This window comes from Pollicipes pollicipes, unplaced genomic scaffold, assembly GCF_011947565.3.
Source record: "Pollicipes pollicipes isolate AB1234 unplaced genomic scaffold, Ppol_2.1 Scaffold_7231;HRSCAF=8579_pilon_pilon_pilon, whole genome shotgun sequence".
In the NCBI taxonomy this organism is placed as follows: Eukaryota; Metazoa; Arthropoda; class Thecostraca; order Pollicipedomorpha; family Pollicipedidae; genus Pollicipes; species Pollicipes pollicipes.
In genome coordinates this window covers 10,503,779-10,519,378 of record NW_023597034.1, presented here as the reverse complement: position 1 = coordinate 10,519,378, position 15,600 = coordinate 10,503,779, and the positions used below count along the sequence as shown (strand labels likewise).

Here is a 15,600-nt window from a genome sequence, read left to right as displayed (position 1 = left end):
AACACGGAGCAGCATCCTTGGCCAATCCGGAGGCCCTGAGAGGGATGCTTCATGTCACATTGGTCCGCTATCTGACGCCGGGGGCCCCCTGACCCGCGCGGTTGACCCCGGATCGACGCATGAACATGGGCGTATGAACAGGGGTGGGGGGGGGGGGGCAGGGGAGACATGGCCCTGTACTTTTCAAGGTGCGGGGGGGGGGCAGCAATGTTAACTGTTAACTCCCCCCCCCCCCCACTTTTCAGATTAAGGTTGCATTAGGCTTACTTTTGCACTGCATTAAACATGCATGCCGATTTATCTAGTTCACCAGCTATCTCCCTTAAGATGCATCATCTTTTCCGTTTGCGCATTGGCCATCACTTAGTAGTACAGCCGCAAGACCGACGCCGCACGGCCTGGAGACTGCAACGCCGGGCGCCGAGGCTTTTATTATGACTTGCGAGCACGCATGTTCAACGGTATATTACGTAGTTTTTTATCACTCATCAGCTCTGACAGGATCTTGAGCATTATAAGAAGAATATGGGCTAGCCATGCTAATAAAAATCATGAATCCCATTTCATCTGCAATCTACAATCAGGGAGAACTCAATATATCTGAAGAACACAGAAAAAAATGGAACTGGAGTCTATGTGAAAAGTATCGGACTGCCTGCGGTGATCAGGGATATTGTTGCGTCAATGAGGGTCCCTGTGCTGATCTGGAGCTAACTGCGCGGATCAGAAGGCCTCCCGTGTCAGGGATGGGAACAATGTGATATAATATATCCTTCTAATGACCGCGGAATCGACCAGGAGATCCCGCCCCGTGCCACCACAATGATAGCCAGAAGACACTTCACGATAGGACGGAATAGCCCTTCAGCCCTGGACCGGAAATGGTAATGTACCCCTGGTGTGCTACTCAAGAGGCCCCTTACCCGGAAGGAAATAAGGGGTCTCATTATTGTTGAGTAGAGTGGGGCTCTCATTCTTGTTGAAAAGCACGAGTCGAAATGAATTAAAAAAACGAGCAGGGTCATGCCATGTTTCCCTGAGAATGTTCATTTCTTTCAGAATGTGTTATTGAAGCAAATTACATCAAAAGGCTTGAACATGCCCGCCCGCAACCTCGAGAGCAAGGACAAGGATGGTCTGGGTTGGAACTTCGGTAAAACGGATAAGTTCCGGCCACTGCAAGTGCCACTAGACGGCGGGCGCCGTGTCAATCTGTCTTCTGGACAGATAAGTAGCTGCGGAAACACGAAAAATAGAGATTTTACCTTAACCCTTCCAGTTCAACCACCAGATTCCAGTCCCACTTCGCAGTGCTCTAGGGGCCAATCCGTTCTTTTCATCAATCTAAAAATTGCACGCGTGAAATATGCCATCAGCCTGCCTTCTAAATACAAGACCTGATGTCATGAAGTGTCCAGAGATACTTTCTCAAAACATCGTAATTTTCGTTCACCCGTTCGCCACAACTTAATATTAGCTGCCAGACCGACGCTGCACAGCCTACGGAGACTGCAACGCCTCGAGTCGAGGCTTGTGTTTGTACAACTTTTGAGTGTGCATGCTCAAAATTACGCCACACAACTTGTGCAACTAGTTGATTAAAGTGTTTGAAGGTAATCATTTCAGAAGCGTCATCATTTTCGTCCACCGGCGGGCCACGGCTATATGTTAGCTACTGGGCTAACGCTCCGCGGACTATGAAGACTGCAACGCCTGGTGTGGAGGCTTTTGTTGCTAAGATTCGCGAGCGAGAATGATAAAAAACACGTTCCGTGAATTGTATCACTAATCCATTCTGACTGAATGGTGAACATTTTCAGGCAAACAAGGCCTGGCCATGTTAATACACATTGTGGACCACTCGATTTACAATCAAATTTTCATCTTCAAATTTGGATAAAGCATATCGACCTACAATCTACTTTCGCGATGTCCTCAATGTCTATAGAACCCAGATAAAAAATTGACAAAGCTTCTGAATTCTATCGGTTTAGAACAAGTCAGCTAACCATTGTAAATTAAAAGCGCCGGTGATTTCTTCCATGCGGTCGTTCAACGTCTGATTTCTGCAGCTTATTGACCTCAAAATGCAAACAGAATCGAGCTCGCGGCAGCTCCTGGTTTCTGTTCTGGTTACAAGGTGAAAATAGCAATTTCAACGAAGAAAATCGTGTCACTTGTTAACAAGTAAGCCATATCCGGGGATTCTTTGTGGGGGGGGGGGGGCGCCATAAGATGGGCTTTTGTCAACCCTGTGTTTCCTCCTGGCAAGGCTCTGGCTACGCCCTCGCCTACACTCAAAAACAGATCAAGTCGCGTACGTTGCATGATGGGCAATGAAGTGCCCGTTGGGCCAATCCATACATAAGGCAGACAGCTTCCCGGAGACTACTTTTCTGCGATGGCGTGGTATAAGGGACGATAATTCGGGAAAATACTATGAGGTGTCCAACACATGTTTCATACACCATGTAAAAGTAACGCTGATCCAAAAGTGTGCAACAAAGAAGCCTCACGATCAGCTCGCAGTCAGTCATGCGGGAGGCATCCAGGCCAGGGCAGTGACCACCGACGGCGGACAGGAGCAGGGCCCAGATGAGGAACATGTGACTGGAGGGCCTTATTATGTGGCTTGATTCTTAAAAGAGAATCTCCAGTTTTATGGATTTTGTCACATTGTTTCTATCAGCTTCAAGCTTCCGAATTTGTTTCCGCCTAAAATGCTGTGACAAATCTTATTTCTTGAAAAGCAGCCAGCGAAATGAAGGCACATGAAAAACCTGGCGCACCGTGAGCCATCGGTCCACTTTCAAAATTCTCACCGGCCTGCATTCACGCCGTAATCTGGCATCTACACTGTGGAGGCGAATGCTTCCTTAATAACCCAAAATACCTACCGGCTCGTGGAATTTTGTCTCCCAGGAAAAACAATGTTGAAATGAACGAATAACCTAGGGAAGCTGGAAAGCCTTATTTGCCAAATGACAGACCAGTCGAACAGGCAAGATTGTGCACCAGTGATAAACAGCTCTGGATGCATCGCCAGCATAGCAGCCATGACATTTGAATAAATAATAAAGATGCTAACCGACACAGGAGCCCCTCGTTGCGTCAGGGATCCCGAACATTGCAAACTGCGGGCCCCGGCCTCCTTTCTGCTTGATAAATGGGTCTCAAGGGCTCAGACGGGCATGGAGCCGACTGTTCGGTGCTCGGGGTATCCAACCGAGTTAGACGCCCGCATTGTCTCAGAGGTTCTTAAAACGGTGCAAGAGGACATCTGGCTGACATTTCAGGTCCCAACCGTAAGGGCCTCGATTCTTTATGTAACCTACAGCCTGTCCTTGGGGCTCTTATGACCCCCCAACCGAACCTTTGACAATCGTTTCCTGTGGCTTGCCTCGGCTCCTCATCGGGCCTCATCAAATACTTTCCTTGGTCGGCTCGGGCTCTCGCGAGCACGGGCTCTCTGTTAGGCGCTGTAGGCCCCTGACAGATACAAGGCCCAAGACCAGCGTAAATCGGTGGCCCTGGCTTCAGATCTGATTGGAAAGCAAGTCTTCAAGCCCATACCGATACCGAGCCCACTTTGTGGTACGGTGGTACCTGACCGGCATATAGTCCCATATCGACCCAGGGGTCCTCGATCGGCGCAAAGGGCCCTCTGACCGTCATTTGAGGGTCCGTCTTCGCAGGTCTGGCCCCTGAGCAAGACTCCGACCAGCCTTTTATGCCCTTAAACCCTCCAACAACCCTCCAACCAGGCCCTTGGTCGACAAACCGGGTGGGCCCCCCAGGCTCTTCGGGCCTCCTCGAACACTGCCCCTGGCCAACTCGGGGCCCCTTGAAAACACATGACCCCTGTCAGGCGCTGTGGCGTCCCAAGCAATGTAAATCGTTGGCTCCGGCTTCGTCCCTGCTTGGGAAATGACCCCTTAAGCTCATTCCGCCACGGGGCCAACTGTGCGCTACTGGTGGCGTCTGACCGCAATATGGGTCCTTATTGACTCAGAGGCCCCTGATCGTCGCGCAAGGCCCTTCTGCTGGCATTTGAGTGCCCGGCCATACGGGCCGGGCCCCCGAAAGACCCCTAGCCGGCCCTTCGGACCCTTATCGTAGGTTCGGAGGGGCCCCTCGGAGCCTAACGGGGTGGGGGGCATGTGCCCCATGTGGCCCCTGCCTGCGTTACTATTTGATAGTAAGGTCATAATGGGCGCACACGACCACAACACAGCTTAAACGCAATGCCGATCAGGACGTCGACTATCACCCGCAGATAACTCAGCGTCAGCCATGACACGTGGCTATTGCGTCGCATATCCACAGTGGATTTTCACCACGTATGACCCAGACCTCTGAAGAAGGGGCGTCACCAGCATTGGGCGCTTGGAGGACAACCAGTCAGACTGACCCGGACCTCGCATCGAGGGCGTGACTGGTGACAGCCCTGCTCCGCAAATGCCGGTGGCGGCCGGCTCCGAGATCTACGAGTCAGAGTGAGAGATCGGCTCTGAGATCCACAAGTCAGACTGAGAGATAGGCCCCGAGATCCACGAGTCAGACTGAGAGATCGGCTCCGAGATCTACAAGTCAGACTGATAGATCGGCTCCGAGATCCACAGGTCAGACTGAGAGATCTGCTCCGAGATCCACAAGTCAGACTGAGGGACCGGCTCCGAGATCCACAAGTCAGACTGAGAGATCTGCTCTGAGATCTACAAGTCCGGCTGAGAGATCTGCTCTGAGATCTACAAGTCCGGCTGAGAGATCGGCTCTGAAATCCGCAAGTCACGCTGAGAGATCTGCTCCGAGATCCGCAAGTCCGGCTGAGAGATCTGCTCTGAGATCTACAAGTCCGGCTGAGAGATCGGCTCGTAAATCACAGAGAGGCTCCTCGACCCAGCCCATTAAAAAACTTCAGGTAAAACGCAGCCAAAGCGGCCCCAGAGCGTGAGTGTTGCCCGTTTGCACCTCAAGCTGTGCATTAATGGGCGTGTTACATCAATGTCTGTTGGGCCTTTTGTTGATGCAACATGCCCAACAGGCGTGTTGCATCAATGGACATATTGCCTTGGCATGCTGCATCAACGAGCTGTGCATCAATGGGCAAAGCCTGTCCCGGATAGCTCCACGCGGCGGCAGTGGGCCGGGACCCGCTCGATCCTCCGCCCACCGAGGGAGCTCCAGTGCTGCAGACAGACGTGAAATCGGACCTTGGACTTCTGAGGCAACCGGCGCTCAGCGAGCGTCAGATCTGGGCGCCCAGAGTCGCCCACCACACGTGTGTCGACGAGGACCGAGGCTAACTCACGCATTGCTGGCACGCGTAACGTTGCTTATGGGATGGCTATAAAAAGACAGTTGCGGTTTTCGATTGGTCCAAAAACGTTGTCCACCACTGCCGTCGCTGTCATCCGGTTGTCAGGCCGACAATTATCATTAAGCGAACACGTCAAATGCCGTGGTTGAGCGCGTCAAAACCCGCTGCACGTCCGCCACGATGCGCAATCCGCTCTGAAACGGCCGACACGCCGCCTGATTTCAGCCCACAAACGCAGCTCCCAGCTAGCTCGGCGAAAGCTCAGCCACCCGCCCTTCATACGCACACTTAACACACGCAGCGAAACTCTTCGGTGGCAAATGAATAAAAAATCACCACCGGAGCCAAGCGACACCACGATGAACGTCCGCGCGGGCCGGGGGGACTGGCCCCGACTCAGGTGGCGGGCGCGGGCCGGGGGGATTGGCCCCGACTCAGGAGGCGGGCGCGGGCCGGGGGGACTGGCCCCGACTCAGGAGGCGGGCGCGGGCCGGGGGGACTGGCCCCGACTCAGGAGGCGGGCGCGGGCCGGGGGGACTGGCCCCGACTCAGGTGGCGGGCGCGGGCCGGGGGGATTGGCCCCGACTCAGGAGGCGGGCGCGGGCCGGACCAGACCGCCGTAGTACGCCGTGATGGTCTTGGCGCGGCCGTTCAGAAGGTTCTGCTCCACCTCCACCCGTCCGCCGGGGCCGGCCAGCGCCGCTAACTGACCACATAACGGACGGAGCGTCAGGGAGGAGTCAGATCGAATGGGGCGTGCAGCTGCATGGTGTTGGCTATGCTGGGTATTGGGCCACGGGCATGCAACGGGGCAAATCGACTAGAAATTGGGTCCCAGACACATACAACTGTCAGTAGCATTGCGAGCGGAGGATCGCCAGCGCACATCCCGAGTGGCCAGCAGTCGATATCGGGGCGTTACGAAATTAATCATAGAACACATTCTTAAAGAACATCACGCAAACTTCAAATTTACACGCACACCATGCTGACCGACGAGCCGGTGGTTCCGTATATCGTGTGCCTCCTACACAAGAAGCGCCTCCAGAGCACGCGCATGATCCGAGTGCGGCCCCTCGGCGGCTCGGTCCGCACCTGGTCGAGGTTGGCAGTGCGCGGTGCCAGTAGAGCCACGTTCGGCGAGATACGGCGGGCGGCCCGCATCATACGGCGACCGTCCATGGAGCCGTCCAGACGGAACATGTCATACACCGCGGCGCCGCTGTACTCCGGCCCTGCGGCGGGGAGGGCAGGGTTAGGGAGGGAGGAACACGTCATACACTGGGGCGCCGCTGTACTCCGGCTCTGCGGCGGGGAGGACAGGGTCAGGGACGGACAGAACACGTACACCGCGGCGCCGCTGTACTCCGGCCATGCGGCGGGGAGGGGAGGGTCAGGGAGGGACGGAACATGTACGCCGCGGCGCCCCTGAACCCCGGCCCTGCGGCGGGGCGGGGAGGGTGAGAGAAGGACGGAACATATTGTAACGACACATTTCCGTTGTCGTGCTGCATGACAGAAAACCAAGGGGGCAACCACGCGACACCTGCCATTCATGACTCTGACGCAAGACTGAAAAACCACAAACGTTTCCCGCGAGGCCGCTCAGAGCGGGGACGGTTCGGCCCTTACCGCCCCAGGGCGGCGAGAGGAAGACGGCGTCCGCGTGCAGCCGCGGCGCCAGCCGAAAGAAGTCGCCCACCACGAACTGGATGTTGTGCTGGACGCCGTAGACGGCGGCGTTGTGGCGCGCCAAGCGCACCCGCTCCGGGCAGATGTCGACGGCGATCACTGGTGCAGGGGAGACGCCGCGTCAGGACCCGGCCGACCTCTGGCGGCGCCAGCTGCCGGCGATGACTGCCGACCGGCAATCGAACGTGTGGGGCTAGGTGGTGGCTTAGGACAGGCGCGCACATCGCCTGATGATCGGCTGGTGCAGGGACGGAGAGAAAATGTGGGGATAGCGAGTCCGGTTCGTCGTACACAGGCATCACAAGTATAGGGAAAAGCAAGGGAATGCGCAGAGAGAAACAAAGATGCTATACTCACACCCAGGTCACTATGCAAGCGAATACGGATCCAATGTGTGGGCCATGCCAGGGGACAACGCACTGAGGAATTAGGACAGCACGACTCTATAACATAGATAGCGCGACTTTATAATATCCTAGGTCACGTAGCAGCCATTCCGACCACCGCCGTAAGGCAAGACATAAGCTGTCAAACACGGGTGCACCCGCACTCCGCACGCAGCGCTGGTGGGTGCTGATGAGCATGCCCCTCGTCAGTTGGTGCGCGCGTTCCTGCAGAGGGCCCCTCACAGCCATCTGACCCATCTACCCATATCAGGTCTCCCCGGGCGCCTTGTATCGCTCCTCCTCACCCAGACGGCAAGTGGCCGCGAACTGAATGGCGTTGCCGCCAACGCCGCAGAAGGCGTCCACGATGACGTCGGCGCGGCAGCGGTCGGCCAGGTGGCGCGCGATGTGCTCGGGCGTCACCGAGAACCAGCCGTCCCGGTCCAGCTGCACACCCTCGTCAAACCTGGGTCAAGGCCGGGGCGCGGGTCAGGTGCGACACGCGCGAACCCACTGGTAAGGCCCTTACATGTCAACGCCAAAGTACGGGCTGATACGGCATAGACGTCACTCTCCATGCTTGGATGCACAGCCACGTACATCAGGCAGATCAGTATGAAAGCAATCAATCAAGTGCTCATCAAATCACAACACATTTTTGGTTGCAATATGGATGAATACTGGTGGTTGAACTTAATCTCGGAATGCTCAAGTAAGAAATGCTCCACGCCCACTGTTACAGTAAACCTGCACCCATCCGCCATCCAGGTGTTGACCGCAGTGCTGATTCACCACAGACCAGCCACGCCTGGAACCCAAGGAGGCTGTGTGACCACTGCCTCTCCCAATGCGCCCCCATCCGGCCAGCGGCTGACCTGGAGAAGAGCCGGTAGCGCCGGTGCCAGTACTTGCGAAGCTCAGGTGACTGCCGGATCTCGGCCGGTATGCTGATCGACGACGCCTTCCGCTTCCGGACGCCGCCCCTGCGCCCCTCGCTGGGGTGATCTGGCAGGGATGCCACCGGCACCAGCGTTTGGGGGTAGGGCACATTGACAGCCTCAGGGCCATCTCTGAAATAAGTGGATGCTTGAGATCATTTGTGGGAAATACCAATGGGCACTTATGCTGGAACAAATGCTTCACTTAACAGCTGCGAAGTTGACATTTTCCTGTTAGCATTAAAGTTATTTTAGATTTTAAGAGAAGTCAAGTCAAAGTCAAAGTCAAAACTGGGGAACAAAGTAAGGTTTTTCTTTTAGCTTATATTACCCTTCTCCACTGGCTGATGGTTTCCCATGAACTTGGTCCTTGTTTGGAGCTGGCTTATTACTGCTGGTCAAGCTGAGTGGAGTAGATGGACTCTGCTCTTCAGAAGTACCTCCCACACCTAGCAGCTGTTGAAGGAATGCACCAACACCATGTTCTTTCAGCTGCCTAGAAATGAAAGGGCCACCACACTAAATTAGCTTATCTGGTACACACATACATACATACACAATATATATATATATATATATATATATATATATATATATATATAACCCCAGGCATTTTGATCTGGTGGTAATTTCCAGCCAATCATAACTCCCAGACATGCTCAGCATGTATGTGCCACCAACACCCAGGATGACTAGATACTTGGTACTTGATATGTCAGGTATCCTACCTTGTTTTCCATGATGGCAAGTTTTTCCTGCCATTTCTTGCTCTCTTCACAATAGCTGGTAAGCATTCTGTCTTTTGGGTAATTTCTCCTGTGGAGGATGGCATATTGCCAAAAAGGCTTTTCTTGATTATTTACCTGCAAAACCCAAGGTCAAAACATTATTAAATTCCAGATGCACACAACAGATTATCCTGCCCACACAGTGCAAAACATGCAAAATGGTTATAAATGTATTAGGCTATAGCTTAGAAAAACACAAAATTATATGCAGCCTCAAGGCATGGTCTCAATTGTCAGACTTGGATGACAGACTCTACTACCAGGCAGCTTCGGAAGTGCTCATTTGATAATTGCATACAAGTAATGACAATTTAGCAATATGCAAAATACCTAGCATTACCTCAGCCACAATTTACAGATCAGTTCATGATCAGGGTCCCCAAGTGCTGAGCTGGCACTGGGGGTGACAAACCTCCCAATGGCCTAGTTTTACACATTAACATGTTTGTGATCAATGGGAAATATTTCTAAGATTCTGTTCCCATAATACACTCAGCTGTCCATCAGGCAGTCAGACAAAACACAGAGTGCTGAAAACACAAAATGGAGCATTCATCCAGAGCAATCATGAATAAGAGAACCAACAAACAATGGACAAATGCACTTTCAATGTTGACATGCATCACATATGTGGGTAGAGCTCCTCACAAGCAAATTTTAAGTCAAGCCAGGTGCAAGGAAAATATAAATACCAGCGATCAAATCGTTGTGCTGTCTGTAAGGACTTTGCGGAAGACTTACTCCAGTGATGTAAAAAGCTGCAATCCAAGGCAAGGACTTTTGACATTTTTGAGGTAGCCTACACCCTCCACCAGAGGGACAAACGCTACTCAGAGCTCTCATTATTCAGTCACCAGAAGCATCAAGCCGCCCCAAGCTCATCGATCCAGCTTCCAACGTCCCATGGTATTAAGGCTACCCATTGCAACAGATGCCTGCCTCAAGTTGTTTTGCTCCATCCCTATCCCAACCAGATCCTGTGTGTGACACGTCATGTTTTACGGACCTGGCAATTGGCAGGACCCTGGCAGGGAATGTGAACCTGACGTCGGCGACGCTGCGCGGCACCCTTCCGACCGCACTCACCCGTTCGAAGCCGCCCCGCGTGGGCATCGCACAATCCGCGTGGGCAACCAGACATCGGGCGGCCGGAAAGCCTAATGAAAGCAAACTTAACAGTCCACAGTTTTCCTGCGTTTTTAGATAAATGTGGCTGCATTACCTTTGCTACCAAACTTCTGAATGTGGCGCACGTTAGTGTTCGTGAACGCAAATTTGGACAGGGCGGCGTGCGAGCGATTGTGGCATGGCGACGTTGGCAATGTGCACCCGTAGAGTCGTGGACTAGTGTGAACGAAAAAGTGCATGATGTCCTCTAGTCATGCATTATCTCTGCACCTGAAATTGTGCAAGCTGGTTGTGGAGGCGTCCGTGGAAGAAAGCACAAGCTGGGGAGATCTGTACAAGCTATTGCCGCAGCTGCGCCAGGCGTTAGCGTGCACAGTTTGTGGGTGTATTATAGAAAACCCCATAAGCCCATCTGATAGTCAGTGCCAGCACAGTGTTTGTTTTTCCTGCAATGGTGGCAAGAAGAGGCTGAAACCATCTTGCAGTTACTGCAAAGATTATTCTGCATACATCTCAAACCAACAGCTTCAGTTGATTGTTGAAGCATTCCGCAAGACTTGTCAGTATTTGCAACAAACTGAAATCTATCAGAAGCTGAACTCTTTTTCACTGAATGGGAGCAAGTCCAGTCTGGTTGAACTGATACAGGAGGGAGCTAACTGTCAAGGGCCCAGTGAGTGGACTGTGAAGGAGGATGAAGACAGTTTTGAAGATGTTCCTGTTGTGAAAAGTGAGATGGTTGATTCAGAGCATTCCTCCAATGAGGGTGTCATGTACCATGCCAATATTCATATATCAAGCCCAGTGAACCCACCTGTCATCACTTCTCAACAGATCATTCCAGTGTCTACATCAGGAGTCTATTCACAGCCATCTCACCCTAGTCCTGAAGTTCACTTTTCCCAGCAGCCTGCCATGTCCCACATGTCCTCACCACTATCTCAACCACCCCCACCATCATCATCTGCTCCTGCCCATCATCCACTATATTCAATGTTCTTTTCAAGTGATGGTGACAAAGCTGCAAAGATGAAAGTGACACCAGTGGAAGCAGCCAACTACCACAAGTATCCAGCAGTTACTTCATTTGGCCAGGTTGGGCCAGAGTATACCAACAGCAGGGTGATGCAGAATGGCAGTATCACAGCATCAAGGAGCGGGGGAAGAAAAAAGCTTCAGAAAGGTTGCAGATGTGGAAATGCAACACCAACACCTGGAAAACTCACCTGTTGTGGCCAAAGATGCCCCTGTTATGTTGAGTCCAGGGCTTGCATGGACTGCAAGTGCAGAGGCTGCAGAAATCCTCACAGACCTGGAGGGAAGAAGGTGAGGCCTCACATACCAAACCAAGAAAACATCAAAATACATGAGCTGCAACCTGTGCTGCAGCCACCAGCAGCACCAGAAGCTGCACAGAACCTGCAGCAGCAGCCAGTGTACCAGCCCATGAGAATAGACTCACCCCATCAGGCGGCTACATTGCCACCAGTTCATCATGTCATTCACATGCAACATCCAGTGTTTCAAGGGCCCATGTTCATCAATACTGTCCCTGTGGCAACCATTGGGAGCAATGTGTTCATGACTGACTCTTCTCAGAACAGTGACTCTATAGAAGTGTGATGTGATACAATGTCTTAGCTGTCAGACATGCTGCTAATTTACAACATTACTCAGGCTATCTTCATTAAGGTGAGTAGATGTCTGCATTATTGCTGTGAAATGGAGCTGTAATAGTGGGCTGAGTAGACTAGATTTGAGAGCATCTGTAGAGCTGGATGGCATCTTATGTACAAATTGCAACTCTGGCTGGAGTTTTTATTTTCATCATGTACCCATTGCATTGTAATGGTTCAAAGGAAGTGTGAGCATTGTATGGAGTGAAAGCAATCTTTGCTTCAAAGCAAATAGTTTGTATTTTCCTGAATTGTTTCTCAACTTGACCAAACTTTTACTAGCCAAGTTTGAATATTTTTGACATCCTAGTATTTTGTTTATTGTTGCTTTTATCTCCAGTTTTATTACGCTGGTCTTGTGCTTGAAAATGCTATGTGACCTGCCATGCAGACCACAAGTATTCATTCTTTTGAAATGACTGCCGTGTTCGCGCCAACAATCAGTTCAGCATGCGATTTATTATCTCTGGTGTTTAGTGTTTACATTTACATGCCAGCAGGTCGTTTCATGTTACATGTGGGTGCTGCAGCTGTGTCAATGCCTGTAGGAGGAAATACGTTCCAGTCTCGTCTTCTGCGCCATCAGATGTAACAATATTGACGAAATATATTGAAATGCAAGTGCAATTGAAACTTGACGTTTCCTCGTCCGTGGAGTGTGAGATGTGAAATACACGCTCTCCAGGGCATAACAGGGCACTGTCGTTAAAACCTCTGTAGCATGCCCCATTTCGCGAGCGAAGGACTTTCGAGTTTCGAATCTTCAGAACTGGGTGGTCCGCGCTGCACATAAACTCGTACCGCCTCGTAAGGCTACAGTGGCGCCAACACTGTGCTAAGAGGTGCGCCAGCACACCTACTGGGCACCCCGGCCGGAGAGGGGTGTGCCAGTCCCTCGGTGGGCCAGATGTTCAGAGTGGAACGTTCGGTGGCATGATGAGAAAGATTGCGGTGGGAGAGGTGAAATGAGAGTAACGTTCTGCGTGGCGGCTCTGTTTTGCCAGGCGATCAGACGCACGTACATTTGCCCCGCGTTACCGTGCCGTTGCCGATCTGGGCGGTCGGCCGATGTGCCGTGTTTTGTGCAGTCATGCGTGATCAGGGAGAATGCTTGCTGTGTGACCGGGGCTGTTGGCCGCCGACTGCGCCAGTGACAACGCATTTTGGGCAGTGATACAGACCTGTCGTAGTTTTGTACATAGTGATTATGGCTATGACAAATAGTATGGGGATATGTTGGATGCTTTAGACGTCCCGCTACATCTTTGCGGGGACCACCGTCGGAGATTGAGAGTAATTCCAAAAGTCATGTGGTTTTGAAGTTAAGGCATTTAAATCAAAGTGGTACCATAGACTAAGATATGGCGGGCGGGAATAACCGAAGCGGTTGCGCTGCATGAAACCATGACCATATAAGTAATTTTGGTGTTCCTTAGGTTGGGTTCGCCATCCAGAATCCTATAACGCAAAATGACAGTAGATGTGAGACCTGCAAACAGATGCATCATATCCTGCACGCTATGCCTGGCCGGTCAGCTGAACTTGGAATCAGTTTCCGAACAGGATATGTGAACCGGCGCACATATGCGCAAATATCCAACGGCTCAAACAACCCGGTAAGCGGTTAGACCCAAATGGTCGACCAGTTTTCGTCTGCTCAGTAAGAGGGTCAGGCGGGAAGAGGCGGACTGATGTGGACACGTGCCTCGTCCGTCTGCCACTAGGTTGAGTAAGACGAGGAGACTTACCTGCATGTGGCATGGGCCGCCGTGATTAATGTTTGCTGCTGAAATGTGTTTTCAGTTTTTCTCGCAGAAAATATCAACTGAACACCCTACTTAGCTTTAAGGCCCTGTTCCGGGACTTGAGAGCGCAGTATCGATTGTCTGCAGACATTGCCAGCAGTTCTGTTCTGTGCTGGCATTCGGATTCCATAGCATGCGCGCATTTTTACTGCTTCCATGCGCGTCGCTGACAAGTTGCTGCCTTAGCATGCAGTAGTTATAAAGCTATGCAATTTGAATCTTCACGGGCAGTGAAAGCAGTGAGTTTTTACAAAGTTAAATACCTACACAATAATAACTCCAATATTTTATCCTATTGGGCTAGGGAATGGGGCGGCTGGAGCCTTCCCGCCTAAATTTGATAATAACTTGTGCCTAATCCGGGAGGAAACGCGCTTTTCTGTATTGCCATGGTAGGTTCAGCCATTTCTTATTGCTCAACCCTATCTTGTTTCGCGAAACTACGCCTCCGCACGTATGTATACCTTTCCGTCTCTCATAATGTGCTTGCTGCAGAACTTCATACATGGCGCTTCACAAGTGCCTCGTAAATGTCCCAGGTCTCCCCATCGTACCTTACCGCCGGGATTAGACGTGTCGTCAAAATGGAAAGGAAAGGGGTGCCGTAGCTCCACTTCAAAGGTATCAACTGTCGGTTGCCAGATTTATTGCATATGTGATCAAGCCATGAAGGCAAAGCGTTCCGGGTTCCCATCCCGGCAGGAATGGGGTTCTGACAAGCGGTGTGCTTGAATCGACCATGGTTCGCGGCCCCTGTTTGCTGGAGTGAGGACTAACGTAGCGGACTATCCTTAGCAATTCCAGCACTTTTAGGGACGTAGTCGGTGAGGCAGTGAAATCATCGCAGTGCATCGGTATATGGGTGGTATTGACGGTGATGGAACGGCAGCATCACACCGCTGCGTTGACTCGCCTAAATCATCGGTGTGTTCGAAGCTGAATAGGGGCTATTTTCCAGGTAGTTTAATTTTTAACCATTTTCCGGTAAAGCAGCTTTGAACGGCCCAAGACATTCCTAAGCAAACTTCGAAACTGGCCTGTGGCGACACCACTCATTTTACGAACAACGTCACGGCGTCTGTGCACATGGTTGCACCACGATTATTGCCCAGGCTCCCGGACCACGCCACTGGTAGCGCTGTGTGCGCGTGTATTGATCTGTTACATGTGCATACTTCGAACCACAGACAATTCAAGTATGCTGCTTGTCAAAACCCATCCCTGCCGGGATTCGAACCCGGGACCTTTGGATTAGAAGTCCAACGCGCTATCCACTGCGCTACAGGGACACACGTTATAGCTTAAAGGCTCACATTCAGCAATCATGATATTCCCCACCCCTTTCTTCCTAATAAGAAGCGATACGTGTAAGGTAACTCAAATCGACGTCATCCTTTTCCCCGGCTACCTCGCGGCGGGCTTGATCCGTTCCCCATCGCCCAGGGGCAGACTGGATTTTTGTAATTCCCACCCTCTAAACACCCATCCCGGTCTCGTCGTTGTAAATTCTACACCTCTAAGCCGTCCAGTTTGCTGGAGCGCGGCGCAGCGGCTGAACTCTTACGACAGGAGTGATACATCAGTTATACGCGACATTGTGTGTGCTACAAAAACTTGTTCAAAGTTAACTTATTCGCGGCATTGCTTTCACTGCAAAAGCTTACGCACACCAAAACTTACAATGCAGAAACGTATACCCGTTTTACTTCTACAGCAACGGCTTACATTTTTAAAAACAAATTATACGGCAAATACCTATTCATTCTTCACTCATACGTGACACTACCTTAATTACAACGAGTTATAGGTCAAATTAGTTGCACAACCTAACTTAAAAGAATATGAGCGCTTGTTTGTAAAAAGCTCA

The 15,600-nt window shown here is 51.6% G+C and overlaps 2 protein-coding genes and 1 non-coding gene across 4 annotated transcripts; 1 reads left to right on the top strand and 2 right to left on the bottom strand.

Annotated features, from left to right (window-relative positions):
* Nucleotides 1–5,868: 5,868 nt before the first annotated feature.
* LOC119110431 (trimethylguanosine synthase) lies at nucleotides 5,869–10,276 on the bottom strand. Of its 2 annotated transcripts, none has more exons than XM_037234258.1 (8): nucleotides 10,211–10,276; nucleotides 9,065–9,199; nucleotides 8,668–8,832; nucleotides 8,274–8,468; nucleotides 7,704–7,864; nucleotides 6,953–7,111; nucleotides 6,416–6,555; nucleotides 5,869–6,026 (listed from the first exon to the last, which is right to left on the bottom strand). In XM_037234258.1, the coding sequence occupies exons 2-8, from the start codon at nucleotides 9,166–9,168 to the stop codon at nucleotides 5,907–5,909; spliced, it is 1,044 nt and encodes a 347-aa protein (XP_037090153.1). In that variant the 5' UTR covers nucleotides 9,169–9,199; nucleotides 10,211–10,276; the 3' UTR covers nucleotides 5,869–5,906. The 2 variants fall into 2 exon arrangements, with proteins under 2 accessions (XP_037090153.1, XP_037090156.1); XM_037234261.1 differs by having other exon boundaries at nucleotides 10,131–10,216.
* A 128-nt stretch (nucleotides 10,277–10,404) lies between these two features.
* msl-2 (male-specific lethal 2) lies at nucleotides 10,405–12,624 on the top strand. Its single transcript, XM_037234499.1, has one exon. It carries the CDS (start codon nucleotides 10,490–10,492, stop codon nucleotides 11,873–11,875), a length of 1,386 nt encoding a protein of 461 aa, XP_037090394.1. The 5' UTR covers nucleotides 10,405–10,489; the 3' UTR covers nucleotides 11,876–12,624.
* Nucleotides 12,625–14,949: 2,325 nt separating this feature from the next.
* Nucleotides 14,950–15,022, bottom strand: TRNAR-UCU (transfer RNA arginine (anticodon UCU)). The gene has a single exon. It is a non-coding gene; the product is annotated as a tRNA-Arg (tRNA).
* Between the last annotated feature and the right edge of the window lie 578 nt (nucleotides 15,023–15,600).

Coding starts and splice junctions, on each gene's coding strand:
- LOC119110431 (XM_037234258.1), bottom strand. CDS start 9,168: ATGCCATCCTCCACAGGAGAAATTACCCAAAAGACAGAATGCTTACCA. Junction 8,833..9,064: donor TTGCCATCATGGAAAACAAG/GTAGGATACCTG, acceptor TTTCATTTCTAG/GCAGCTGAAAGAACATGGTG. Junction 7,112..7,703: donor CGCGGCCACTTGCCGTCTGG/GTGAGGAGGAGC, acceptor CCCCTGCACCAG/TGATCGCCGTCGACATCTGC.
- msl-2 (XM_037234499.1), top strand. CDS start 10,490: ATGATGTCCTCTAGTCATGCATTATCTCTGCACCTGAAATTGTGCAAG.